The 27,002-nt window shown below is 42.8% G+C and overlaps 5 protein-coding genes across 8 annotated transcripts; all 5 read right to left on the bottom strand.

Moving 5' to 3' along the window:
- Positions 1-3,468: 3,468 nt before the first annotated feature.
- swap70b (switching B cell complex subunit SWAP70b) lies at positions 3,469-10,506 on the bottom strand. Its single transcript, XM_085914252.1, has 12 exons — positions 10,246-10,506; positions 9,618-9,758; positions 8,073-8,246; positions 7,551-7,787; positions 7,326-7,472; positions 7,121-7,229; positions 6,797-6,978; positions 5,637-5,744; positions 5,404-5,570; positions 4,606-4,804; positions 4,439-4,535; positions 3,469-3,899 (listed from the first exon to the last, which is right to left on the bottom strand). Exons 1-12 carry the CDS (start codon positions 10,339-10,341, stop codon positions 3,781-3,783), a joined length of 1,776 nt encoding a protein of 591 aa, XP_085770378.1. The 5' UTR covers positions 10,342-10,506; the 3' UTR covers positions 3,469-3,780.
- A 226-nt stretch (positions 10,507-10,732) lies between these two features.
- wee1 (WEE1 G2 checkpoint kinase) lies at positions 10,733-15,006 on the bottom strand. The gene is made up of 10 exons (XM_085914820.1): positions 14,098-15,006; positions 13,432-13,646; positions 12,923-12,989; positions 12,656-12,828; positions 12,227-12,495; positions 12,051-12,140; positions 11,772-11,857; positions 11,516-11,686; positions 11,273-11,418; positions 10,733-10,955 (listed from the first exon to the last, which is right to left on the bottom strand). The coding sequence occupies exons 1-10, from the start codon at positions 14,545-14,547 to the stop codon at positions 10,841-10,843; spliced, it is 1,782 nt and encodes a 593-aa protein (XP_085770946.1). The 5' UTR covers positions 14,548-15,006; the 3' UTR covers positions 10,733-10,840.
- A 188-nt stretch (positions 15,007-15,194) lies between these two features.
- znf143b (zinc finger protein 143b) lies at positions 15,195-21,399 on the bottom strand. 2 transcript variants are annotated; one of them, XM_085914819.1, is made up of 15 exons: positions 21,266-21,399; positions 19,970-20,085; positions 19,242-19,430; positions 19,090-19,170; positions 18,784-18,980; positions 18,600-18,668; positions 18,407-18,517; positions 18,192-18,267; positions 17,943-18,068; positions 17,642-17,821; positions 17,298-17,525; positions 16,988-17,142; positions 16,758-16,871; positions 16,363-16,491; positions 15,195-15,677 (listed from the first exon to the last, which is right to left on the bottom strand). In XM_085914819.1, the coding sequence occupies exons 2-15, from the start codon at positions 20,073-20,075 to the stop codon at positions 15,594-15,596; spliced, it is 1,845 nt and encodes a 614-aa protein (XP_085770945.1). In that variant the 5' UTR covers positions 20,076-20,085; positions 21,266-21,399; the 3' UTR covers positions 15,195-15,593. The 2 variants fall into 2 exon arrangements, with proteins under 2 accessions (XP_085770945.1, XP_085770944.1); XM_085914818.1 differs by having other exon boundaries at positions 15,201-15,677; positions 18,784-18,983.
- Positions 21,400-22,260: 861 nt separating this feature from the next.
- akip1 (A kinase (PRKA) interacting protein 1) lies at positions 22,261-24,506 on the bottom strand. 3 transcript variants are annotated; one of them, XM_085914622.1, is made up of 6 exons: positions 24,394-24,506; positions 23,660-23,829; positions 23,353-23,427; positions 23,157-23,276; positions 22,686-22,772; positions 22,261-22,601 (listed from the first exon to the last, which is right to left on the bottom strand). In XM_085914622.1, exons 2-6 carry the CDS (start codon positions 23,810-23,812, stop codon positions 22,491-22,493), a joined length of 546 nt encoding a protein of 181 aa, XP_085770748.1. In that variant the 5' UTR covers positions 23,813-23,829; positions 24,394-24,506; the 3' UTR covers positions 22,261-22,490. The 3 variants fall into 3 exon arrangements, with proteins under 3 accessions (XP_085770748.1, XP_085770746.1, XP_085770747.1); XM_085914620.1 differs by having other exon boundaries at positions 22,261-22,546; XM_085914621.1 differs by lacking the exon at positions 24,394-24,506 and adding an exon at positions 24,071-24,387 and having other exon boundaries at positions 22,261-22,546.
- Positions 24,507-25,225: 719 nt separating this feature from the next.
- On the bottom strand, positions 25,226-26,906 carry rpl27a (ribosomal protein L27a). The gene is made up of 5 exons (XM_085914235.1): positions 26,799-26,906; positions 26,171-26,234; positions 26,005-26,080; positions 25,475-25,649; positions 25,226-25,399 (listed from the first exon to the last, which is right to left on the bottom strand). Exons 1-5 carry the CDS (start codon positions 26,799-26,801, stop codon positions 25,271-25,273), a joined length of 447 nt encoding a protein of 148 aa, XP_085770361.1. The 5' UTR covers positions 26,802-26,906; the 3' UTR covers positions 25,226-25,270.
- Between the last annotated feature and the right edge of the window lie 96 nt (positions 26,907-27,002).

Below are 27,002 nucleotides of genomic sequence, written 5' to 3'. Positions count from 1 at the left end.
CACCCAGTGCCAAGACAACATTCAAAATTCCTATAAATAGAGCCCAGTTGCTGAGGAAGGGGATTTTTCTGAGTGTAAATGGGTCAGCGATTTGATCAACGTGTCAACCAACAATGAGCGTTGTGTCATTGTAATCCAGTGAGATCACAAACTGGATGCCTCCAAAGTGTAAACATATGACTCTCTCACAATTTTTTTAGCTAGCAGATGTTGAATGTAAATGCTTTTATAGTTGTACTACGTCCATCTTGTCTTCTCTTGTAGATTATTTTACTGGCTCTTTTATCACAGTAAAATTGTTTAGGTTGAATTACCGGACATGAGTGTTACCGGTGTAGTTGTGATGAAGTTTTATTGAGAAAAGTGTCCTGGTTGACTTTTGCTGGTTTTGCATAAGCACCTGCTCCGAGGGGTTTGGTGTTTGTCCAAATGATACTTTAAAAAAAAAAAAAAAAAAAAGGAAGTGAATAGTGACTTTGGGGACACCCTGTCTTCATTGGCTGTCCTTATTTTTTACTTGGACAAAGTGAAATCTTGGCCTGCTTTTGTCCTTCTCGTAATTTTGCAAATTCTCCAAACTTGACGATAACCAAACCTAAAAGTTTTTACGTCTGACTCAGTGTCGGTCCAGATGCTCCGCAAACGCTGCCGTCACGCAACATGAAGCAAACCTTTTGGAATTTGGCATTGTCATTTCTACAATCATGTTCCAAATAATTGATGTCAGATATTGTAGTTTTCCCTGACTCAGAGTTCACCTTGTTGACCATTTGGGTTATTCTCTGGTGTATGTGCTGCCCCCTGCTGTTCAGACATGCTACTGATTCAAGGAAACAAGATGAAGGCGTATACAGTGGAGCCTCGGTTTTCGACCACAATCCGTTCCAGAAGGCTGTTCGAGTGCACGTTTTCTCCAAGCTAGCGGCTAACTTTATTGCATGAAGGGATGCGCCGTTATGCAAAAACGGGGAGATTATGCTTCTCTTTGGATCATCTTCATTTGATAAAACTTATAGTAGTTTTTAAATAACTTGTATGCATATATATATATATTGTTGTCCAATATATCTACTGCAATTTCACATTAGATTGCTGGTTTGAAATGTACTTTTATTGTTATTATTATTTTAATAAACATTTATGTTAAAACTTGTCTGGTGTTTGATTCCTTGTTTTTATATTCATACCTAATAGAGTGTCCGAATGACGTCACAGATCAAACACCCAATCAGAAAGTGGGGGTAAGGGTGGGTGTGGCAATTTTCACTTTCAGTTAAGCTTTGACCATGACTTTTCCCTAATGAAGTGGCCTGTGATTAGGTACACCTGAAAATGGCGGTGTACCTAATAGAGTGTCTGAGTGACGTCACAGATAAAACAGCCAATCAGAAAGTGGGGGTGAGGGCGGGTGTCGCACTTTTCACTTTCATTTAAACTTTGACCATGATTTTTCCCTAATGAAGTGGCCTGTGATTATGTTCACCTGAAAATTGAGGTGTACCTAATGGAGTGTCCAAGTGACGTCACAGATCAATCAGCCAATCAGAAAGTGGGGGGTTGTTTGGGTGTGGCACTTTTCACTTTCACTTAAGCTTTGACCATGATTTTTCCCTAATGAAGTGGCCTGTGATTAGGTACACCTGAAAATGGCGGTGTACCTAATAAAGTGTCCGAGTGACGTCACAGATCAAACAGCCAATCAGAAAGTGGGGGTGAGGGCGGGTGTGGCACTTTTCACTTTCATTTAAACTTTGACCATGATTTTTCCCTAATGAAGTGGCCTGTGATTATGTTCACCTGAAAATTGAGGTGTACCTAATGGAGTGTCCAAGTGACGTCACAGATCAACCAGCCAATCAGAAAGTGGGGGGTTGTTTGGGTGTGGCACTTTTCACTTTCACTTAAGCTTTGACCATGATTTTTCCCTAATGAAGTGGCCTGTGATTAGGTACACCTGAAAATGGCGGTGTACCTAATAAAGTGTCCGAGTGACGTCACAGATCAAACAGCCAATCAGAAAGTGGGGGTGAGGGCGGGTGTGGCACTTTTCACTTTCATTTAAACTTTGACCATGATTTTTCCCTAATGAAGTGGCCTGTGATTATGTTCACCTGAAAATTGAGGTGTACCTAATGGAGTGTCCAAGTGACGTCACAGATCAACCAGCCAATCAGAAAGTGGGGGGTTGTTTGGGTGTGGCACTTTTCACTTTCACTTAAGCTTTGACCATGATTTTTCCCTAATGAAGTGGCCTGTGATTAGGTACACCTGAAAATGGCGGTGTACCTAATAAAGTGTCCGAGTGACGTCACAGATCAAACAGCCAATCAGAAAGTGGGGGTGAGGGCGGGTGTGGCACTTTTCACTTTCATTTAAACTTTGACCATGATTTTTCCCTAATGAAGTGGCCTGTGATTATGTTCACCTGAAAATTGAGGTGTACCTAATGGAGTGTCCAAGTGACGTCACAGATCAACCAGCCAATCAGAAAGTGGGGGGTTGTTTGGGTGTGGCACTTTTCACTTTCACTTAAGCTTTGACCATGATTTTTCCCTAATGAAGTGGCCTGTGATTAGGTACACCTGAAAATGGCGGTGTACCTAATAAAGTGTCCGAGTGACGTCACAGATCAAACAGCCAATCAGAAAGTGGGGGTGAGGGCGGGTGTGGCACTTTTCACTTTCATTTAAACTTTGACCATGATTTTTCCCTAATGAAGTGGCCTGTGATTATGTTCACCTGAAAATTGAGGTGTACCTAATGGAGTGTCCAAGTGACGTCACAGATCAACCAGCCAATCAGAAAGTGGGGGGTTGTTTGGGTGTGGCACTTTTCACTTTCACTTAAGCTTTGACCATGATTTTTCCCTAATGAAGTGGCCTGTGATTAGGTACACCTGAAAATGGCGGTGTACCTAATGGAGTGTCCAAGTGACGTCACAGATCAAACAGCCAATCAGAAAGTGGGGGTGAGGGCGGGTGTGGCACTTTTCACTTTCATTTAAACTTTGACCATGATTTTTCCCTAATGAAGTGGCCTGTGATTATGTTCACCTGAAAATTGAGGTGTACCTAATGGAGTGTCCAAGTGACGTCACAGATCAACCAGCCAATCAGAAAGTGGGGGGTTGTTTGGGTGTGGCACTTTTCACTTTCACTTAAGCTTTGACCATTATTTTTCCCTAATAAAGTGGCCTGTGATTAGGTACACCTGAAAATGGCGGTGTACCTAAAGGAGTGTCCGAGTGACGTCACAGATCAAACAGCCAATCAGAAAGTGGGGGTGAGGGCGGGTGTGGCACTTTTCACTTTCATTTAAGTTTTGACCATAATTTTTCCCTAATGAAGTGGCCTGTGATTAGGTACACCTGAAAATGGCGGTGTACCTAATGGAGTGTCCGAGTGACGTCACAGATCAAACAGCCAATCAGAAAGTCATTTCAGTGAGTTTAACAATTTTTTATTCCACATTTCTTATTTTCATGTAAAAACCACAACAAACGTTTCTTCAGCAGTCTTAAAATGTCCACTAGTTTATTATTAGCATGTATGCTGAAGGAATTACAAGTCAAAAATAACATATTTACATATTACTCTGAATTAGGAGTCACAAAAATACACTGATGGACACTAGATTAGGTACAGACTCAATTAATTGAATGTTTATTAATCTGACGTTTCCAAAATTTTGGTTGTCTATCATTTAGAAGGTGAGAGCAACATGTGAAAACATCCCACGGTATTTTTCATTCCATTCCTGCCATGTTGTTGTTGTCGTCGTCTACTGCGCCTGTGTCACCTGGTTCTTCATTTCTTGCCATTTTTTCTCCCTCAGGCTCAGCTCGGCGTCCGAGAAGGCGGCCGGGCCCCAGTTTGTGATCATCTGATGACCTTTGGAGCCTGAAAGAAAAAAGCTTTGTCTAAAACTCACGGCCTCTGGAATCGATGAGGTGATGAAATATAAATGAAATGTGAGCAAATACAGATATTATTGATAATACTACAGTATTCTCACCAACAAATTACAACAACTAGTTGTAATGTTAAGCACACTCCAACTCTCCAAATGAGAATTAAAGTGATCATTTACAAATAAAATATGCAAATATTGGAAGAAAAATACTTTTAAAAAATGCACTCGCATTCAAATAAAATAGTATAAGAAAAATATAAATTACATAGACAGTACCACATACTAGATCATATTAGAAACAAACGTTCAAAAAATTATTCGGCATATACAAAGAAATGAAAAATACACAGATGATAAGACAAATAAGAAAATATTAGACGAAACGTGAGTTTTTTGTAAAAAAAAAAAAAAGAATTGACTAAAACTACTCCAAATTAGCACACAAATGCAAAATTTGTAAATAAATAAAACAAAATATGAAATGGAAAAAAAAGTAAATCTAGTAAAAGTTGTTAAAAGAAGTTACCAGGCTGAATGAGGCGAATGAAGCCTTCATGTTCGGCTACTTTGTGTTTCCACGTCTTTGTGTTGTTGGTGGCATCTTCCAGCTTCTTCATCACTGTCTGACTCACACAAAAACATTCATGATGACGATGATGCTGATGATGAAGATGATAATCCATTCTTGAGTACCTGGTACTGCTCTAGCGCCCCCTGCCTGTCTTGTTCCAGCTGCTGCAGCTGCATCATGGCATCCCTCAGTGCTTTGTCCTTAGCCAGCCGCTCCTTATGCAGCTCCTGCTTCTCAGCCTCTGTCTCCGAGATGGCTTGCTGCTGCTTCAGGTGGATCTCCTCCAGCTCCGCCCGCTTGGCCGCCTCCTCCTCCAGCAACCTGTGCCGACCATATACTTCAACTGAGGGGTCATCCATGCAAACTCAGAAGAAGTGAGGAATTAAGTTGTGCACTGGCATCGATGAATTGAACATCTTGTGAGCTTCTATGATATTAGGTATAATATCTAGGACCTCACAACAATGTTTCAAAGTTTGAAATATCTTTATTTTGAATTTTTTTAACTTCTTTGAAAAAGACAATTACCTAAAAGAGTCCTCGAAAAATATTTTGAACATCTATTGTGTCGTGTGTGTGTGTCTGTCTGTCTGTCTCTGGTCTTGTCATTGGAAAAGGATCCAAACTAGGTAAAGCTCCTCCTAGATGATGTTCTTTATGTGTGCAGTTTACTTTGAACACTCAGCGTCTGCTATTGTGTCAAACTGCCGACTTACTCACTCCCTGGTCAGGAAAGTTAACGTCAGCAGAAGGGAAGGAAGGTCAAAGAGGAACTTGTGTCTGTTTGGGAGACTATTTGGTACATCAACATTCTTCCCAGAACATTAAACCGTTATAATATTTGTGATTAAAATTTGCTCTTGATAATCGATAAATTGTGGTTTGATCGATTCATTTATCATCTCTACGGGACAGCTTACCTGGCCTGCAGTTTGCGGACGGTTTCCTCATCCTGGCGGGCCCGCCGCTCGTCCTCCAAAGCGTCCTCCAACCGTCGGTACATGTCCTCCATCTCGCGGACCTTCTGCAAGTACTGCTCCAGCTCCGTGGACTTTTGGGCCACCTGCTCCTCCATCTGTTGCCTCACCTAGATCGGTGTAGATCACACTAATGTTGTGTTTGCTGAGCGTGACAGCGACGTGTGGACACGCACCATCTTCTCTCTCTCCAGGTCCACCCTGTAGCGGTCTTGGAGGTCAACCTGAGTCTGAAGCCGTCGTTGCTCTTCCTCTGCCGCTTTGGCTGCCGCTTCCTCCAGAGCCTGACATCAAAGCAAAGATGGACGGAATGTTTTTCACGACCAAATAACGAAAATGACCCGGCATTAGGACCAAAGTACGACAAAAACCTTTTCTTGTTTTCCCAGCTTTATCATTCAGTCTCATTTTTTTTTTTATTTCAGAATTGATCATGTAATTGAATTATAATATGCATAAAATCTTTTTCATTATCGTTTCATTTTCTGTGAGATAATAAAAAAATCTATCCATTTTAATGATGTGTGAGCGAGAAAGCGTAAAAAAAAAGTAAACAATGAACAATGGAAGCAAACAAACGAATAAAGCACTCAATTTACGTCTGTGTGTGTGCGCGTGCACAAACTCTCCTTGTGCATTCATGCAGTCCGCAACTATGCTGAACAAAAGTGTGGCACCTCAATGCCAAATGTTTGTGCATTCAGCACCCAGATAAAGTGTGTCAGTCAGTGAGCACACCAGAGTGTCAGAGCCACTTGAACAACAGTGAAACCCAATCTGTTTCCGTGCACCAGTCAGTACACGGCCCCCCCCACTGTGAAGAATGAAACAAGAATCTGTTCCAGGATTAGGTTTAGTCATAATATGCTTTGTCATAGTTCTCCTTTAGATCCTCCAAAACGCTCTACAGGCATTTTGAAGGCTCACGTCATGATGACAACCTTTTTTTTCCAAAGTTTCTATTGCTTAGGATAAAGCGAGTTCCAGTCACAACGCAGGATGGACAGTCCAGTTTGGGAACCGGTTTGACGAAGATAGGTGACTTCATTCCTGCATGACAACACGCTGCACATTATTCATGAGGCGGAGATGTGGAGGGGGTCGGCGGGGGGGCTGGGCGGATGTGATTCGTATTCATGATGTGGCCAGCGAGTACGAATGCGCCGTTGTGACCTCGGAACAATAGAAGCTGGTTGAAATAACAATGTGGCTGCTTTTTGCACCACGAGGAAGCTCTCCTATCTCTATGGGAACATTTATTCCGACCACTTCCAAAGTATATGAACGATAAAAACGTCAAAATTGTAAATAATAAAGAAGATGTCTTCCTCCTCACCTTCCTCATGTCCTCCAACTCATGCTGCTTGGCCTCGTTGGCCGTCTGCAACTCCTTCATCTTGGTCCGTAGCTCCTCCTGGTCGGCCTGCTGCTTGAGGCGCAGCTCGCGACGTTTGCGGCGCGACTCGCGGTGCGGCGCCTGACGGCCAGCTCGGAGCAGGTTCACGCACGTCTGGATGGCTGCGGAGAAGATCCAATTAACTTCACGTGTAGTTTATATGCCAAAATTTCAACCCCCCCCTCAGGTTTATCTGAGTAGTAATGTGATACTTTTTGTTGTTTTTAAGCAAATATCATCAAGCTAACGAATGTAACCACTTACCCTGAATCCACTCCTGCTTTTTCTTTTTGTCCGAGGCGCTGATTTCAAAACTTTTCTGTGAGGATCTGATGAAGAAGAGACATTTCTTGCCCTCTTTATCCACCAAAGCCTAAAAAGAAAACAAAAGAATAGCACACTTCATTTCCAAAACTTGTGATGGGATTTCTCCACGCTTGTATGTGTTTAAATAAAAGCTTATCCTTACCTCCACGCTGCAATGTTCATCCAACAAGATGTCCCCCTTCTTCTCAGTCAGGTCTTCACTCACATAGTAGGAGATGGAGTTGGGCTTTAGCGTGAACCAGCGCTCCGTCCAGTTCTTCCTTTTGTGACCTTTCTTCATCATGTAGCCCTGCACCAAAACATAAACGAATGCAATCGCTTAGACAAATTCCACCGCATGTTTGGAATGGTCCAAATGGGGACGGACCTGCTTGAGCACATCCATGATGAGTTCTTGGTAGAGCTCTTGGATGCCCATGGAGAGGGTCTGTCTGTCCATGCCCTTGCTGAAGTGTCCCGAGCCTACCAGAGTGATGAGCTGCCACACGCTGATGCTCTGCTGCTGCTGCTGCTGCGAGAGCATCTGGAGCTTATAGTCCTCGAAACGCTCCTCAACCCAGCTGCCCCCCATCGCCTCGGTTAGCTTGCGCAGAAAGTACTCCATCTGGAAATACCGAAGTGAAATGAGATCATGTTTAAACACTCCCTCATCTCCTAAATAAAAAATCAGCACACAAAAAAAAAGAATTTGATAAAAATTAATTAATATGAAAAAAACAAAAACAAATGTTCTGTGGTCAAAATGTATGTCAAAGTCTAAATTCTCCCACAATACAAGAGGAAGTTCCCAACTTCCTGTTCTTGAACAAATATCAGCGACTCATCGAGCAATCTAGCGTGAAAATGAATTTATGAGCGCAACCATCACTGAAACACGGGAAGCGCTCACCTCCTCCGTGGCGATGACCGGCGGGTAGCTGTCCTCAGACAAGAAGTTGAAGATGCACCAGATTTTGAAGGCATCTTCGTTGGAGATGAGCAGCTGACTCTGGTCCAGGTTTTTCCTGGAGCACAAAGTCCAGCACATCCTGTCGAAGTCCTGCCGGTCAAAATTGTCCGTCACCTGCCGCACGCAATTGAAAAGTTAGCAATAGTCTCCCATAATAGTCAATTTGTGCAGGATGGAGAAACCAAAGCAAAATATACTGTATAAATTTTTTTTACCTGTGTTTTGAAATTTGAATTTCAAAATTTTATGAAAAAAAAAGTATTGTTTTTAAATATTAAAATAAATAACACAACAGTCACTATTCATTTACTTCGGGCTGATCGTTTCTATCTTTCTCCCGTGCCACAATTTAGAGAAGTGGCTGTGACAACAACCTCAAAAATAAATCATGCTGAACTTCCAGAGAAAATGTGAGGAACACGGAGGGGAACACAAGCGTCGCCATGGAGACGGCTGGCAGGCCGAGTGTGCATTCATGCGGTTTATAGAGCGCACACGGCTACACAACGAGTGGGCCGGAAGTAAAGCGGCTCGTAGACAACATTCTAACTTTAGTTTTTTTTTTGTCCTCACGTGTAATCTAAAACTTACTATCCACACAGAAAGACAGGATGTGATGCAACCACTATTGTGTTGTGTAGGGCTTGTGTGGAAACGTGCGTGTGCCACTCCACCCAAAAAAGTCCAGAATGGCGCCTCCCTTGAAGATTAGTGAGCACGCTAGACAATCCCCCCCCCTTTCTTTTATTAAAAAAAAAAATCAAAAATCAAAAAAAAACTAGCAAATGTTCTGTTGGAAGCTTTTTGGTCAAAGCTGTGCTGGAAAATGTCGAACTTCCGTGGAGACTAATATTATGATGTCGCCTGGAAAAAGGGCATTTCCACCTTTTTCTCATTCATTGTCTTTTTACCGGTCCCCTTGTAACAAAAATGTATAAATGGAACGGAACATGGAGGCCATATTTGATTCAAGATTCCATTAAGACGCACAATGTGTACATTGAGTCATGTAACCAGTGTGACACATGACTGGTTTCCTTGTGTACCGGGGGGTGGCGTTTCCTCACTATATTGATGGCGTCACTTAATCTGCACACATCTAGGTTGATGATGATGACACATTTTTGTATTTCCTGACAGCACCAAAAGTCACTTGCAAAGAGATCACTCAAAATTAATCGAATCTGTGTAAGTCCCAGTCATGAATAAATGTCAGTGTCAATGTCAGGACTGGGACGGGCAAGCTCCAGTGACATCATCAACAAGGGACAAAACGGGAGTACAATGAATGTGGTTATATTATCTCGGTTCATTATTTTTACTTCCACATTCCATGATATATATATTTTTTGGGTTGAGTTGTACAGGTCAAAGGTCAGATGAATGACTCAAAAAGTTTGGGAATTTTCGATTCCGCTCTTATCTTTAATATAAAAATGGCATTTAGACAGAATTTGAATAGCCATGGTGATTATATGTGCTGACCTTGTCCAGGATGAATTTGTTGAGATAAGGCATGTAACCCTGGTTGGAGACGGGACCCTCGTCATCATCTTTGAAATGTTCCTCCAGAGCCACGGGGTTATGAGGAATCTTCATTACTGTACATAAATTGTGTGACAACACCTACAAAAAAATGATAAAAAAAACAATGTCATCGTTTTTTAAATGTCAGAGGACACAGATTTTTTTTTTTTTGCACTAACTTGACCATGAAGTGTATTTAATAATTGTTTGAAGTTAAAAAACATGACAGCCTTGATTGAATTAGTTTTAAAATCCATACTTCCCCCCCAATTTAACTTCATTAAGCTCACCTATCTTAAAATGTTTTATGACTTTCTTTTAATTCACTCATTAGATTTGCGAGGATATTTCGTAACAATACGGCTTTTCAAAACAAATTGTTGTTTTAAATCACTCGTACCAAACTTTTCAACGACTGTCAGTCATCCATGCGCCAGATTACAAGCAAGAAATGTTCACCCCGAACAATAACCAACTTTTTTTTTTTGTGAGAGCTGATAAGGAGGTGCGTGTTTTGTTTTAATTTAAGAGCAAGTTCCGCAAAAAGTCGTTTTCTTAATATTTCTTTCTCGCTTTGGAATATTACCTTGAGTTGAGATTTGGACACTTTTCCACTCTTGTCCACATCCAGGGAGGTGAAGGCGTGCCAGATGGACTTCAACAATTCGTCCCGTAGAGACATCACCGTGGTCTTTTATTATTATTTTTTTAATACTACTTCGATTCGCAGTCTTCGTTGCCTCCTTCTTGCTTGCAGTCAGAATAATATATTTGGTCACATTGCCACAGGCGCTCGCGACCGTCCCAGGTCACGTGACCGTGGGAGGTTACCCTCTGAGTAGTTGTGTTGCGTTCAAGTGCCCACTAGCGGGCTCATTGCAGAGCTGCCAGTCATAGGCGTGTAAAAAAAAAAAAAAAAACTTGTTTAATGCCCTTTGAAATCAAAATGAGCCTAAAAAGTTCAAATGTTGCATTTCGACAAGGACTTGACTGTTGCAAATTGTTTGTTGTTGACGGCTGGTTTCAATTTTGAACTGGACACAATGGAGTGACAAAAAAATAAAGGTGTAGAATAGAAACATTTTTATTAAATAACTTTGTACAAGTTCCAACATGGAAAAGTGTTGATTGAACGAATATTTAACATTTTTTTTATAAAACATATATACAACAAAAACAGTTCAGAAGATGTTAAGGCTGACAGATCGGTTCATTTTTCCGATGAGCCTGGAGGTGCTGTTGCCGTTTACCTTTTCCCCGTTTGAGAATCTGGCCAGCTGAGCCTTCTGCAACTCCCTGTCACACACACACACAAAAAGATTGGTCAACATTCTGCTCCAAACTATTCGTCCGCTGTTGATATGGGTTTTAAAAAACGAGTTCAATGTTCCAAAATGTGCAAAATGAACTGATCGGTGGTCTGCAGATTTTAATATTTATGGTATTCTTTTTTTCATGCCAATATGTTGGTGAAATTATGATTTATTTATAATACACTACTTTGTGACTGTAAAAATAACACATTCTGACCTCCAAACCGAATCAAACAAAAACCGATGAAGCCCTCTCAGCAAATAACAATGTTGCTCTAAGTTTGTCAAGCAACCAGTTACCTTTCCAACAGGGCATTTTTGCACTTCAGGGCATTATTTTCTACTCTCAGCTGGTCGGCGCTACTCTTGGTGGTCGTCAGCAGCACCGGGTGGCGAATTAGGTCTGTGGCAGAAGGGCGTCGAGTGGAGTCGGGGTCAATCATCAGCTGGAACACAACAACAGGACAAGTTAACACCGGCGCTTTCTTGCACAATCGTTGAGGAAAGGAGGCCAAGCGCGCCGTTACGTATCTACATACGCACCGTGAGGAGACTGAGAAACTCCGACGAGAGCACTTGGGGGACAGCGGGCAGTTTGCCTTGTCGGATCTCGTGCCAGGCGTCGCCGTTTGTGGGCAGAGGCTCGGCCCCCGCCGCGCTGACCACTGTCAACGCCAGGGCAAAGATGTCAGCCTTGGCCAGGTTGCTGCAGTCCTGAGGAAGACAAGAGGAAGCTACTGAGACTTTGTCAAAGAGAGACAATCATATATATATATTTTTTTATATTCTGATGACAAACCTCCTGAAGAACTTCATTGGCCAAATATCTGCTGTCACCTTCCTCCACTTGATGATTGCTGGCCTGTGTCACGTGACCAAGATCACCTGCAAAGATTGAATAGAATGAAGAAAAAAAATATACAGGACTATAGATACACAGTGATGTCTTTTGGGGTCTTTTATACCATTTGTGTAACGCCACATCACGTCAGTTTGTTTTATTTGACTAGTTCAGAATATTTAATGAATGCTATTATAAAACCAACTGGGGCATCAACAAAAAAAAATACAAACAAACCTATTTTGTAGACCACATTGGTGTTGAGGCCCTCCTCGTCGTCACCTTCGTCACAGCTGCCGACAGACTTGCGGGATATGAAGATGTTACCTTGAAGGAAAAAACAAAAATAAATATCACAATAAAAAAAAAACAGTTTTTGTTTGTTAACATAAAAGGCCTTCAGCCAAACTCACTGGGCTTGATGTCCATGTGCACCAGCGACATCGAGTGGATGTACTTGAGTCCGCGGGCCACCTGGAGGAGCAAGTCCTTGAGCTCCAACTCGGACAGGTGGGCGTGGCGCCCCGCATTGTCGGCCACCACATCTGACAGCGTGCCGCCGTTGCAGTACTCGTTCTGAATTAGCATGTGGCCTTCTTCCGCCCACGCCGAGTAGTAGCGCACCACGTGCCGGTGCTGGCCTAGCACGGCGTGAGCGTACACCTCTCGCAATGCGTTTTGTCTGCGGGGGGGAGAGAGGTGTCAGCACAAGCTGTGAACATGCAGGACCGGTTGGCAAGCAAACAAACCGGTAGTAGCCCAGTGCGCTTGGGAAATTATTCAGCAAGTGAAGGCTCAGCATCCATTATTGCAATGACCCGCTTTGAAAAGTCGACACTCACTCGTCCACCGATCCAGCCAAGGGCTTCTTTGAGCGCTTTATGGCGTAGAGGCAGCCGTCCAAGCGCTTCACGCACTTGTACACAGCGCCAAACTGGCCGGAGCCAATCTTCTCCAGTTCCAGGAACTCGGAGGCATAACGCGACATCATGTTGCTCTGCATCATGGTGACTCGCTGAGGAAGAGGAACACGTTAAACCCCAATAACAGACAGGAAATCAATTAAACATCAACTCTTATATACATATATAAATTAAACCATAAATCACCTTTGATGGTGGCAGGATTTCCTCTTCGTACTCAACATCACTTGCTTCCATGTCTTCACCATTGGAGCTGTGGCAAACACAACTTTAGGGGGGGGGTTGTTCGCAAGCACACGAAAGAGTTTACGAGCAAGCATGAGGTCTTAGTTCCCAGCCAAAGGTTGGAAGTGAGTGACCTGCTGTGTAATTACCTGCTTTTTGTGTTCGAATACGTAACAGCAAACCGCCGCTATATTGCGGTTCATTCATTCACTAAATGACACAATTTTTTGAAATTTGGACATGTGCCTTCAGCACCGTGCTACTCAATTCAACTTTACTCATTAGCTAGGAGGGTTAGACTCCAAGATCTAGCATGAACACAAATGTTAAATTCACTTTGGTTTTATCCATCAGGTTTATAGCAAACTCCACCCAGGAGTGACAAACGGCTTCAAGTAAGCACGCCTTTGCTCGTATTTGGGAAAACTGTGCAAGTGAGAAAGCGAGAACTAAGGAGCAATGTAACATACACATTCCAGTATGGCCTCTTTCTGTTGTTCCTTTGCTGCGTGGCCGACTGGATGAGCAGTGAATCGGGGGTGAATGGGTTGAAATTGACCAGAGGTGTATGATGTCTCTTGTTGCTGTCGTTGTCTGTGCTTGACTTTGACAGCTTTGCCGCAGAATCGCCAGTCTTAAATAGGGAACCCTTCCCGCTGGAACCCCCGACACAGGATAGAAGACTCTACAACACAAATGTACGTGTTTTAGGGGAAATGGATGAATATAATAAAAAAAAGTAACCCCATTGCATATCAAAAAGCGTGCAACCCCCCCCCCCCCCAAAAAAAACAACAACAAGTGGTTGTTCAAATATACATAATTAGAATGTTTTAAAATTGCATTTAAGAAAAGCATACTGCAACAGTTTGGAGTGAAAACGCAAAATGAGCGGAAAAAAAGCAGTTCTTGCTTATGACCAGCAGTTATTTTGCCATAACAGTAGAACTACAGTGCATCAGACTGTTATGCAACAACGCCCACATTAAGTGGGTCACTGGGTTGCCAACTGACACAGCAAAAAAAAAAAAAAGCGTTGACGTTTAAACCTAGCCGTTAGTCAGCAACAAAGTTGCCACATGACATTTTCGTGCATTCAATCGCATTTAACTCGTTAATGGGAGATTCATTCTTACCTTTGGCGTGTGTGGAGTGTCAAAAAGTCGTAATTTTCTCAGGGTTTTGTGAGGAGGTGTGTCGGGGCATATGCGGATCGGCGAGCCCGATCCATCCCTGATGGCACGACGGCACGACCAAGACGCTTTCTTTGGAGTCGGCGTGCAGACGGCGAAGAGCTCCGAGCGCGGCGACCGCAACTGCGATGGGGAGCCAAAGCCCTCTTCGGACCACATTTCGTCCCCGAACGACTGCCTCGAAACGGGGCTTCCATCACCGCCGCCTTCTCGCGACATGTCGACGGCACTGTTTCGCATCGCTGTCGGGGAGTCCAATTCGTTGAAGCCGGACTCGTTGACGTCCTCCACCGAGTCATCCTCGCTTTCGCTCGCCGTAAAATTTAGTCTCAGACGGACTGGACGGGATTTGGGCGAGGGGGAGTCCTGCCAATTGCTGCTGTAGCTCGACATGCTAGCCGAGTTGTTTTTACTCTTAGTAAAAACTTAGTCGTCGACAAATACACGACCACTTTCCCACAACCAACGTTTAAACTACCTTGAGTTAAGAAGGTATTCCAGTTCTCAAGTTATTAAAAAAAAGTTTTAGCAGAGTCCGCTAGCCCAAAAAAGGCTGTTTCTGTTATTTTTAAAACTCCAGCCCACCACGTTGAAGTGGCCGATCTAATGCGACGAAAAATGCACCGAAAAACTACCCGCTTGACTCGGGTATCGGCCACAGCTCACCTCGCAGAATCCCCGATTGTAGTTTAACAGATCACAAATAATCACCAGAAAAATTCCAAAATGAAGGAAAAGAAGAAAAAATACCATATCGGTAATCGGTACGAGTAGTTTCTTGTCACGCGCGAGCTAACGTACTTCCCGCGACCGTTAGTCATGTGGGGCTGTTCAGCCAATCAGAGCGCAGTTACGAAATCTGAAAAAATGGTGCGTTCCACATGAAAGAAGTGGGGGGGGGGGGGGGCATGACGTCAAAATGTACGCTTTATTTGCGACATTGTTTATAAGTAAACAAAACCTAAGCAAAGTTTCCCCACAACAACATAAATGATATTTTTATTTTACACTACCTGTATAAGAATGTTGTATTTAAATATAATGAATATATTTCATCCAGAATGAATTAATTCAAATAACAGTTGGGGATTATCAATTTACGTGATTGTAGTTAATCTTTTGTGAATTGTGTGTGGATATATACCAGTCAATAAATCCACTGCTTGATATTTTTATTTCTTTATTTCATTACTCTTTTTTTTTTTTAGAAACAGCATTTGCTGTACCCTGCACTGTGTATTATCACACCCACTTCTCCATAATCTGTTTGGTTGAGAGACAAAATAGTCCAGTTATCAAAATCCTATGTACACTTAAAAACCTTAAAGTCTTTTGCATGTGGCGGTGGGAGGGAAACTTTGAAGGAAGACTTGCGAGTTGGCGTTTGCTTGATTTTTTTTTCTTTTAAAGGCTGACTTGATACAGATTCATATCCAATATCAATCCTCGAGTCCGAGCGATTCCCCTTGTTGAATTCTCGAGGCTATTCGGATGGCTTCTTCCAACGACGGCTGATCGCTAAGCTAAAGACATCAACGGAAGACAAGAATTCATAAAAAAAAAAAGATGCTATCATTATTCATTCATTCCCTTTGTTTTTGGAACATCTTAATGCCTCATTATGTAGATTTTGTATCTTAATTCTTCTTTATCGTACACAGCACTTAGTAAATCCTTCCTAATCACCTTAACGTGTCTTCAGAAATTCACGCCGTCGTTTGTTGTGATTTTCCACTAAATGTCACAGAATTCCATTGATGGCTCAGTCTTGTTTGCTTAGTAATTAACATGACAGAAAGTGAAAACGGTGTTTTTCCAGGCTAAACAAAAGGCTGAGCAACAAACTTGTAGCCTTTGATGTGACTTAAGCCCCTCGGGTTATTTTGAGGCTTGAAGGCACTTAAGATTTCAATTCTATTGCAGTTTCTGACTGGGGAGATGATATAAAGACTACCGCATTTTATGAATTAAATCGTTCTACATTCTAGACAGCCTTTGAAGAGCTCGCCTTAAACAGCAGAGAACTACAAAAAAAATGTCTCCAATGAATTGAAACGTAGGGATGAGACGATGATACAATTGAATAACTCTCCAGATCATGATCTCAAAAACACAGTTTAGAGATATTACAAAAATGCCTTGCGAGCACGTTCGCTTTGATTCGAGTGCTTCAAGATGCCATTGAACAACATTTCACTGGGGACCAACCTGCACAGCAATGTGAGTGCCGTTGGAGGTGGCCAGTAAGGTGACTGGGTGAACGTCGTCTTGATCATGGCTGTAAGTGGCCGCCTCCACACTTTCAAAGGAAGTCATACCGGGTCTCATGATGGCCACCTGGGGGGGAGACAAACATACGCTCGACATCAGTGGTGGGCAAAGTTCCGCAGGGGGCAGATTTAAAAAAAAAAAAAAAAAAAGTGAAAATTGTTCATTTGAAGCAATTATCAAATAAAACACATTTGACTAATATTGGTTTGATTTACTACCTATAATATGAACTGGATTATACCATAGTAAAGTCATGATTTGGACTTTGGAATTGAATATTTCTAGTCCAGAAATGTACTTGTGGATTATATTCCATTGTTTGTTGTTTTTACCTGAGCACCTTGTGTGGTCAGCTCGTGGGCTGGGATGGTTATGGTGGTGCCTTCTTGGGTCACCATGGTGATGGTGCCGCCCATGGCTTGTAAATCTGCTTCAGAGATGCTAACCTGGGAAGGGAAAGGGGGAGGATTTAAAACACAAACATTTATTGAGCAATCATCGGGTGCACGCATATGATACAAAAAAATAAATAATCTGTGCTTTGGGCAGGCGGGTATTATACCTGCTGTTGCGTCCCGTCCGGCTGCGTCACCAAGGCGACGTGCTGCTGGGCAACAATCTCGGTGGTCTCCGCAGAAGTGTTCTTGGAGGAGTCCTCCTCTTCTACCAACGTTTCCACAGTCGTCGGGTAGATCACATTGGGGTCGTCGATGGCGTCTGGAAATGGGAGGTAGACCATTAACATGTTATTTTCAGTATAATCCTGTAAAACGAGTTTGAAATGGGGGGGGGTGTCAACAGACGGTGGTTTCACACTTCTTTACGCTGAAAATAAACAATACCCGGATGCATATGCATAACAACCCGCTCACCTGCGGGTGGCTCAAAATAGGCCTCTTGCTCCTCCTCGATGGGCTCCGTGTCATTGTGGGCAGTGCGCTTGTGCATGGCCAACGTGGAGATCTGCTTGTAGGTCTTGCCACAGTGGTTGCAGTTGTACGGCTTGCACGGCGTGTGCACCACGTGGTGCTTGTAGAGGCTCGAGTACTCGGTGAAACGCTTCTCGCATCCGGGTACGGTGCACACGTACGGTTTCTCCCCTGAACGAGGAACAAATAACTGATGAATGATTCCAAATCATCTCGATGGAAAATGTGTGAGTTCTACCAGTGTCAAAATTGCAAAGGACTTTGAAGGTAGCACTGTCGGAAGTTACCGGTGTGGATCCTCATGTGGTTCTTGTAGTTGGTGGCGCTGGCAAAGGAGCGGCCGCAGTTTGGTTCGGAGCAGTAGTACGGCCGCTCGCCCGTGTGCGTGCGGATGTGAACTTTGCGGATGTTGGAGGTGGTGAAGGACCGGCCGCAGCCCTCCACCGGACACTTGAACGGCTTCTCTCCTGCATCGCCACAGAAAAAACAAAGAGGAACTTGTTGATCTCACGTTATTTATTAGGCTCCGAGATGGTCGTCTGATGAAATGTAAAAAGGCATTTCCGAGGCAATTCTTGGATTTCGTACCTGTGTGCGTGCGCGTGTGCTTCTGAAGGTCTCCCGAGGTTTTGAAGGACTTGCAGCAGTTGAGCTCCTGACATCGATACGGCTTCTCACCAGTGTGCGTGCGCGAGTGACTCTTCAGTCCATATCCTTGGTGCAAAAAACCCCCCCCAAAAACTCAACTTTGCACTCTTTCAGCAATTTTGTGACTAGAGTAGCAATTGCGATAAGAAAGAAATATCTACAACCGAGCATAATAAGTCTAAAACGTACCCGTAGCAAACTTCTTCCCACATCCCGGATAGTCACACATGTATGGCTTGTCTCCGGTGTGCGAGCGCTCGTGGACCTGCGTCAACGCAAACGCTCGTTAATGAGGCTTCTCGTGGGTACGTAAAACAAAAGAAAAACTAAGTGACAGCTTGCCACTCGTACATTTCATGAGAACACTTTTAAGGCAAGATGGCACTACAAACATATTTCCTCACCTTGAGATGGTGTGCAGTGGTGTACAGCTTCCCGCAATCCTCGTGCTCACAGCGGTACGCCTTCTCGCCAACGTGGGCCACCCTCCTGTTCTCCTGACCCTGAAGCACAATCTGGCAGGCGAGTGGGGGGAGACACATGAACCACCAAACCAAATAAGTCCTCTCTCTAGAAATGACTTCTACACTTCCATACCTGCATTTGCACGCCATTGTCTGCTTCGACTCTGCCGTAGGAAACCAAAGGATTCTCGATGTTCTCCACCTGAGCAGAAACGATGCCTGTGAGTTAACCTATATCCTTCCTTTGCCATCGATGCGAATGACTCTGTGTGCTCTGGAAGAGGAGCTGCTCAAATGGACAAAAGGCTGATGGTCACCTTGGCGGTGTACTGCTCCAGCACGCTGATGGTGTCGGGGTCGATGGCGGTGGCCTCGGCCTGCAGGTCGGCGATGGTGCCGTCGGCCTGGATGGCCAGGATGGTGTTGGGCTGCGGCATGTGCACGGTGTGCTGGATGTAGGCCGTGCTGCCGTCCTCCAGCTGCACCTCCTGCAGCCCGCTTTGCTCGTATGTTTCTGCTTCACGACAGAAGCGTGTCGTACGTTTAGATTCGTTACTTGCAACGGCAAATATGGGATGGCTGAGTTCTTATTGAAACTTTTTTGTGAATTTAAATGTCTTTACCTTTGTGTGTGTGTATGAAAGCTGTCGTTCCATCTTCAAGTTGAACTGCTTGTCCATCTTCTAGCTGCAAACTGTCTCCTCCTGGAACAGTCAACAACCATTTCTCAGCAAATCCCAACAGACACGACTGGATGAGGACAGCGAGGTGGCACCTGATTTGGGCATGGACACATGACGGACGTAGGCGGCCGATCCGTCTTCCAATTGGATCACCTGGCCATCCATGATTTGCGCGTCGGAAAAAGTCGGCTTGGTGTCACGCTGGATGTAGGCGGTGGAGCCGTCCATCAGGGTGACGGCCTGCAGGCTTACCGTGTCCATGGTGTCCATCTGCTCGCCATCTGGCCAGGAACAACTTTTTACTGATGGTCCCTGAACGCAACATGACTAAACTCCATCTATAATACGCTATTATTCAACTGTACTTTCATTTCAGTTTCATTCGTTACACTTAGGAATGTATGAAATCACATTTTAAAATTCTGCTTTGTGGCAGTAAGCTGGAGATCTCATCGAATCTAGGAACATATTTTTTTGGGCATCCCCAACAAGTCTTATTATTCAGCCCTGGTAGAGGTCTGCACTCAGTGTTTTCGTTCCAGAGTGTGACTCTATTTTTGTGAAGCTGGAATGAATTGATCTTGTGTTGAGTCTCAGCAGTGGCCTTCCACGCTGTCATTGTCCCCTCCGTGTGGCTCTTTTGTACAAGCAATGACTTGGAACCAGGGTGGCACACAGTGTGTTAGGGCATTCTAAGTCATAAAGATTGTTATTCACTAAGTTTGATGAATAATTTCTGTTCCAATACTTTTGCTCATATTTTGTTTCATATTTATCTTATGATCTAAAACTAAAAGTCTTGATCTTTCACTAAGCTCACCGGCCACAGTCACTGCCTCGGTCAGGCAAAGCGTGACGGGCTGCCCGTCGGCGTCTTGAAATTCCGTCATGCCTTGGGAGTCCCGGTTGAGCTGCGCCAAGAGCATGCTTCAGCCGCTGAAACGACACAACATGTGAGTGACGAACGTATAGAATCACGGTGACCAGTCGCCGGTGATGATGGGGCTAGTTGTCGCTAAGCTAAAAATGTCCCACTGAACATCCAAAGGCATTCGACAACACAAAGTGAAACGGTTGCTCCGGCAACATAGTGTAGACATCACTCTTCCATTGAATTGCAATTTTGTGGGCGTGTGAAAAAGTTTAGGTGTGTTTAAAGTTTGAACTAAAGGTGGATATTTTTTATGGGGGGGGGGGGGGGGGGGGGGAGTGTGCACCCAACATTTATTTTGGGGGACAGAGTCTATTATTAACATACACACATTTGATCCGAACAAAGTTTTTAAAATTTCTTTTTTTTTTTTTGCATGTCAGGACAATTAAAGTGCCTTGATTAAATCATCTCTATTGGGTTTTCGATACTTTTAGCACTTGGTATGGGCATGTCTCATACATATCAATACAATCACATATCACGAAGGATTTTGATGTACATGCATTTTATTTTTTTGTGATTGTATACTTTCAAATACTGGAACCAACTAAATCATACATGAATGCATCGCTTGAATAAAGTTATCCTCTTGAATGTTTGCAACTTCTAAAGGCTGACACTTAACCATTTAATCGGTTTACCGCCCTGTTTATGCTGCTTTGGGCGCAATGCATGTCAATATGAACAAATTGAACACTCGTATATCCTTTATAATTTGATCGTTTTAATATTGTAGCGTAGATGCTTTTTATCGTCACTTGTCACACTCAAGGGCGCACACTTCTTAGCATCCGTACTAAATGCGGCAGCTATGCACTGGCACGTCTTTGAAAGCCGTAGTTCCGGCTAACATGAATATTATTACGAAATTGCCAACTAAAAAGGTGTTCAACTTCGCGTTCGTAAAACGATTTGGAAGAAGCTCAAGTGTTAAAAGGTGAGCTAACAAAGGTTAGCCGCAGAACTACCGCCGCTTACTCGCGTTTAGGAGGCGAGACGGGCTCATTAATGATAACATAAGCATTTTTTCGCCCGCCGCCAACTTGTCAATGTTATCGACGACGTTAAAAACAACATTCGCCGTCTATTCCATTAGCCCCAGCCACTGCCAGCCACACCCTCTGGTCGGGTGACGGCAGTGGGAATACTGCACACTGGGTAAAAACCAATTTATATACTAACCTCGGGAAAAATTTCCAACAATTCCTCCTGTTCGACCACCATGCACCAGTGCAGGAAACACTCGACACCCGGAACATGTATGGAAACATGACGCAAACAGTGATGGCCCGCCTTCACAATGTTCACCCGCATTTTCATTGGCCCATACTTGCAGGGACATCTCCCATTGGCCAATGTGAATGTCCGTCTAATAGACAAATACGTAAAGACCTCAATGAAAACTTTAAACGGTGGCAGTGATGCGTCAGCACGTCAGCCATCTTGGAAGAGGCGGGTATGTCAATAAAATGGACTGAACTTCACAGAGACAACTGCTGGGTTTTGCAAGTGTTTCTGTATGCAGTTTATGTGCCCTCTACCTCTGCTGCATTTTATGCATGGATTATAATTCTATAGTGTGTGCTACAGTTTTCTACAGTTTGTGTGCAGAGGTCAAGGTCATGACATACCAAGTAGCAATTATGCGTACTCTTACATTTTGCCACATCCAAAATGGCGGCGACACCAACGTCCGACTTAAACAACCACGCGTCCTTTTCGCGTGTCACTGCTCCTACCCAAAGAGGCTGGACATACTAGTCTCATACACGTTCCCGGGCCCCTGTCAGGCGCCATTCTGCGTCCCTTTTCGTATTGTTCGACGCATTTCAACGTGTGCGTTGTCCCACAAACAAAACGCCATAGTTCGAACACACGAGGAACGGTCATCGCCCGATGCGGAGTCGGTGCGCACGGCTTCTTCCTGCTAACGATCAACGACTCGGGCGTCGTGCCAGACGATTTGGGCGTCCATGTTGAAAGCAAGGCCGTGTGGGAAAACAGAAGGGCAGTGTGGGCAATGCAGTCCGACCGACTTTGTTAGCACTTGAACGCACCACGGCTCACTAATGCTGCATTCGAGTAGGGTGGGAAGTCAGAATTTCCTAACAGATACTGTTTCCTAACATCGATGATTTCGCTCATGACTGTCAGTCCCAACAAAGACAAAATTACTGTTTCATAATTTAAAAAAACTTTATTGTGAGGCTGTGATGTCATTTCATGTTGCTAAAAATATACAGGCTACAAAAATAGATAATCGACATAAAAAAATAAATGTTTAGGTTGATGTCACACACACACAAGCACACATACACGAGGTTTGGCTCAGTGGTTAAATGTGATTCTGAAGGTATCCGCATCACCGTGGGCAACCATATTGGTTTGTTGCTGTGTGCCGGACTGGTTAGATTCCAGAGCCACTTCCACCAACAAGTTGTCCTTTGCATTTTGATTCCGGTCCTGAAGAACAGGAGAGAAAGTTCCGATGATAAAGGAGGTCCTTTCTTCTGGTAAACTAAACACACACCTAATGGCTATCAATAAGTTGGTGATATCCTCTAAAGATTAAACTGTTTTGACAAGAGCATTCCCTCCTCACCATAACTTCTTCGGTGGTCTCTTCAAAGCGAGTACTCGTCTGCTGACTCGACTGGCCAACAGCCTTCGTTGTGCCGAGAGGTGAACCCTGGAATGGTACATATTCATCTAGTACTATAAATAAAGCAGCATTGCAGAGTATCTTCACAAAACATGATTTGAATGGTTAAAAGACAGCAAGTCCAAGTGTTTTATTATTTACCACCTCTAACTGAAGTAGATCAACTATCTTTATTTATAATTCATGGTTCATTTGCTTTTATTTTAGTACAATACATAAGATGTTGTCATACAATTGATTGCTTGTGTTTGTTAAAACATGGGAAGAGGGCATTTAAATCAATTAATAGTATATTAAATCACAATTGGAATATTGAAGCGGGAGGGTTACAAATGGATTATTTTTCAAAATCCTTGAATGCTTCAATAGAAGTTGCAGTACCTATATTATGCTAAACGATGTTGTACTCACATGTCCCTTGTATTGAGATGGGTACTCATTCCTGGTCGGCCTGATGTGTTGATGGAAACGAGGCACATGTTTCTGCTCTATGATGGATCCTTGAGCGCACCCCACGGAGTCGTAGAACCTCTGTAACTCACAAAACACACTTTTAAATCTAATGAAGACTATCTTTGGAGTGTGTGAAGATGATTAGGTTTCTGACTTTGCATTGAATGTGGGTCTCTGCCATGAACTTAATGATGGTGGAAAAGGCCTCCTGCAGCTCCGCCAGTGTTTTCTGTAAACAAAAAACAAAAATTCATGATTTCAGTCCATCTTTTCCTGAACGAGGGACTTTGATTTGTAGGATGAGTCTTCCTGTTTTGTTCCTAGACTTTCAAACAGAGGCACTATTGCACAATGGCTGATAGGAAAGTAGTAATCTGCATTTGTATAGGTTGTGAAGTACTATGTCCCTGTCTCATGGAACAGTAATGATGTAAATATTTGTCACTGTCAGCAGGCCTCACTTTGTGGAGGTCCTTGTCGATCTCTGCCATAGATGTGTAAGTGGGCGGCGGCTTGCTCCAGTTCACTTTCCGCCTGGAGGCCCGTTCCAGGAGCTCCAGTCCCAGGCGGGCAGACTTTTGCAGAGAATACTCAAGCCCGGCTAGCGTCCCCATGATAACGACAGGCTCAACTAGGAGTAGGAAACAACCCAAACATAGTCACTTTTCTTTTTTTTTTTAAAATGAGAATGTGTTGAATGATTCAAATGAAGATAAAATAATCCTTTGATAATCAAAGAAATTGAGTTTACACCATCAGTTTTAAATATATATTTATATAATAATTTAAAACTACATAAACCGTGATAATCGTGTATAAAATTTGCATGTTGCAATTGATATCAGTTTCTGTGAATTTTTTTTTTTACTTACCCCCTAAAAAATGACGAGAACATGTCAACTCTAAAAGTTATCAATTATTTCATTCCACGTGCATAGGGAGCTTGTAGTGATAGTTAGCCCTGGCCTAATTTTTTCCTCCGTAAACTTGTCTGTTACCCTCACTGGTTTGACAACTCGCGGAACTTAAGTAGAAGCTTAGCGAGAAGTTTGGAAGTTTAAATTATGATTCGTTTGCTACATGAACGCGCTGTCAGGAAGTCTCGCGCGAGATAATGCGATTAGGCAATTGCGGCTGCGTAAAAACGGAGCGTTTTAAAACGTCAGCATGTGTCAAACATTGGACTAGAGAATACCTTCGCTTTGACTCGTCACCTTGAGCTTCCTAAATGACACTTCCCACAACAGCAGAACAGGACAAGAACGGCCAAGCCTTGGATTTATATGCCCCGCCTTCCGGAAATGAAAACAGGTTACGTGCATGCGCAACCCCCGCGTCAATTTTTCCGCCATATTGGAAAGGGCAATTCTATACATTTTAGTGATGCATTAATATCTTTTTGAAACGTTGATTACTTTTAATCTGATGATCATAAATATTTATTCCTTATATGTGAAAGATTTAGAGTAAGTAAGCATCAAACGCAATGTATGAAATCTTAGTGACATCAATAACCATTTTAATTTTGCCCTTTTTTTATTCTAGAAACATTGTATAATTTTGTAATGCATGAAGCGCACCCTATGTACAGTATGCTTGGAAACTTCTCTCAATAAGGTTCCATTGGTAAAATACACCTCAATATAATTTGAGCAAATGACTTCACTGTGCCAGTCATAAATGTTATATTTTACAAACTTCATGATTACAGCTAGCAGCCAATATTTACCAAAGTTTAAATCATCTGAGAAAAATTAAAATACGTTTTTGACACAACTGGAACACTTTGGAATTCAACATCATAAATATATATATATATATATATATATATACTATCCAAACTGAATAAATATATATATATATATATATATATATATATATATATATATATATATATATATATATATATATATATATATATATATATTTTTTTTTTTTAAAACATTGACTCATTTATTGAAACAGAATAAATCCAATTTTGGATGGTAGTTAACACAAAAAAAAAAAAAAAAAGAGTCTCCCATCACTTGTGTATTTGTACAGTTTATTTTTCCAAAACAATGACGGGGCATTTATGCCATCAGCACGCAAGCACCTCCCACCGCCTTGATCTTCTCTTCAGCCCGTCGGCTGAAGAACTTGGCCTTGACGATGACGGGCTGCTTGGGCAGCTTGCCTTTGCCCAAAATTTTGTAGTAACCCTGGAGATTAAAAAAAGGTTTTAAAATCCTAAACCGAAATAAAAACTTTTATAGACGTTGTGAGGCGTAACTCACCGCGCGCACGGCGTCGATGACGGGAGCTGGGCCATCGAGCTTTTTGCTGTGGGCGATCCTGATCTGCTCACTCACCAGCGTCCACAGCTTATCCAAGTTGATGGTGGGGCAGAAGGTGGTGTTCCTCTTCAAGTGGTAATGTCTCATACCCACTTTGCCGAAGTACCCAGGGTGGCTGAGGAAATAGTCATTGATTAGGATGCATTTGACACCAGAGTTTCGAATGTCAGACCACACCAAGTCCCTTAAAGACAACACACAAATGAACTTGGATGTGACGTACACAATGTGAGAAGCAGCAAAAGTTGACATTTCTTCTACAGTGTTTGGAGACTACATAGTGTTTTGAATATCATTTGAAAATGATGCTCTGTGCGAGTGCCACAGCTTTATACCTTACACAAGTTGCAGCGCTTTTTAAGTGATCTAGCACTAAAACGTAATAAAAACATCACTACTTTTAGGATTCAGAGTCAAAGTCCAGTTGTCTTTAAAATACCCATTTTCAGACATTTCTCCAGGTTACTTACTATTTATCAAAATTGATCCTGTGGTGATGCATGCCACCAGCATTACCACGACCTCCAGGATGCTTTCGGTGCTTGCCTGAGGAAGGACACCACAAAACGGGTCAAATTCGTTAACACACGGTCTCATTTAGATATAAAGACAAGATGAAGGAGGGTTCATTCTTACCAACGCGACCGTGTCCGTGGCTCACATGCCCACGGAGCTTCCTAGTCTTGGACTTTTTTGTAGGCTGTTAAGAGATAATCAGAAATTTACATTGTGCTCGCTCACATGATAACATATCACATATGTAGCCTAACACGTTACGTGTAACAACAAAGCAGTAAATGTTGCTGTTGTACGATCATAAAAGGCTGAAAAATGTAGCAAAATTCATTTATTTACATCTAGTTCTCGCATCAAGTATGCTAAGTGGCTAATGCTAACACCAGTACTGCATTCAGATAATATAAATATGGTGATTTTTGTGGCTTTTATCCACTATACATTTGTGGCTTTTATCCACTATGTATTTTAAAACTTAAGGGCTATACACGCAAAAATGTAAACAAAAAAGATTTTAATTAAACTGACTTTAGCGTTCGGCCATAGAAGGCCCAGCAGCTCTCAGAGTGAACTGACAACATTGTGGACAATTAATCACACTTTCCCAATAAATGTTAGCACTAATACAAAGGGTCGTATTTGTGTATTATCTGCATTCATCGGATGGTACGTGTGAATAGTTCCAACGAAGGATGGAAATAGATTAATGTGGATTTTCGAGCACAAGGATGTACACGATAGCACCTACCATCTTTGGAGGTTGGTCGAGAGAGGAACGGGATTTGGAAACCACGCGATTTTTCTGTGAGATTTGGCACTCGGTTGTAAATAAACGACAGCGACCTCCAGCGGTTGGTTTAGAAAATATCACTTGTAATGATGACCCAATTTAAGAGCCAGTATTTTTTTTAACTCCAGTGCCATGAAAGTTCTCTAAAAAAAAAAAAAAAAA

Source organism: Syngnathus leptorhynchus, chromosome 6 (genome assembly GCF_054491065.1).
Source record: "Syngnathus leptorhynchus isolate UIUO chromosome 6, UIUO_Slep, whole genome shotgun sequence".
Taxonomy (NCBI): domain Eukaryota; kingdom Metazoa; phylum Chordata; class Actinopteri; order Syngnathiformes; family Syngnathidae; genus Syngnathus; species Syngnathus leptorhynchus.
Note: the sequence above shows the minus strand (reverse complement) of the source record. Positions and strands in the feature narration are given on the sequence as shown.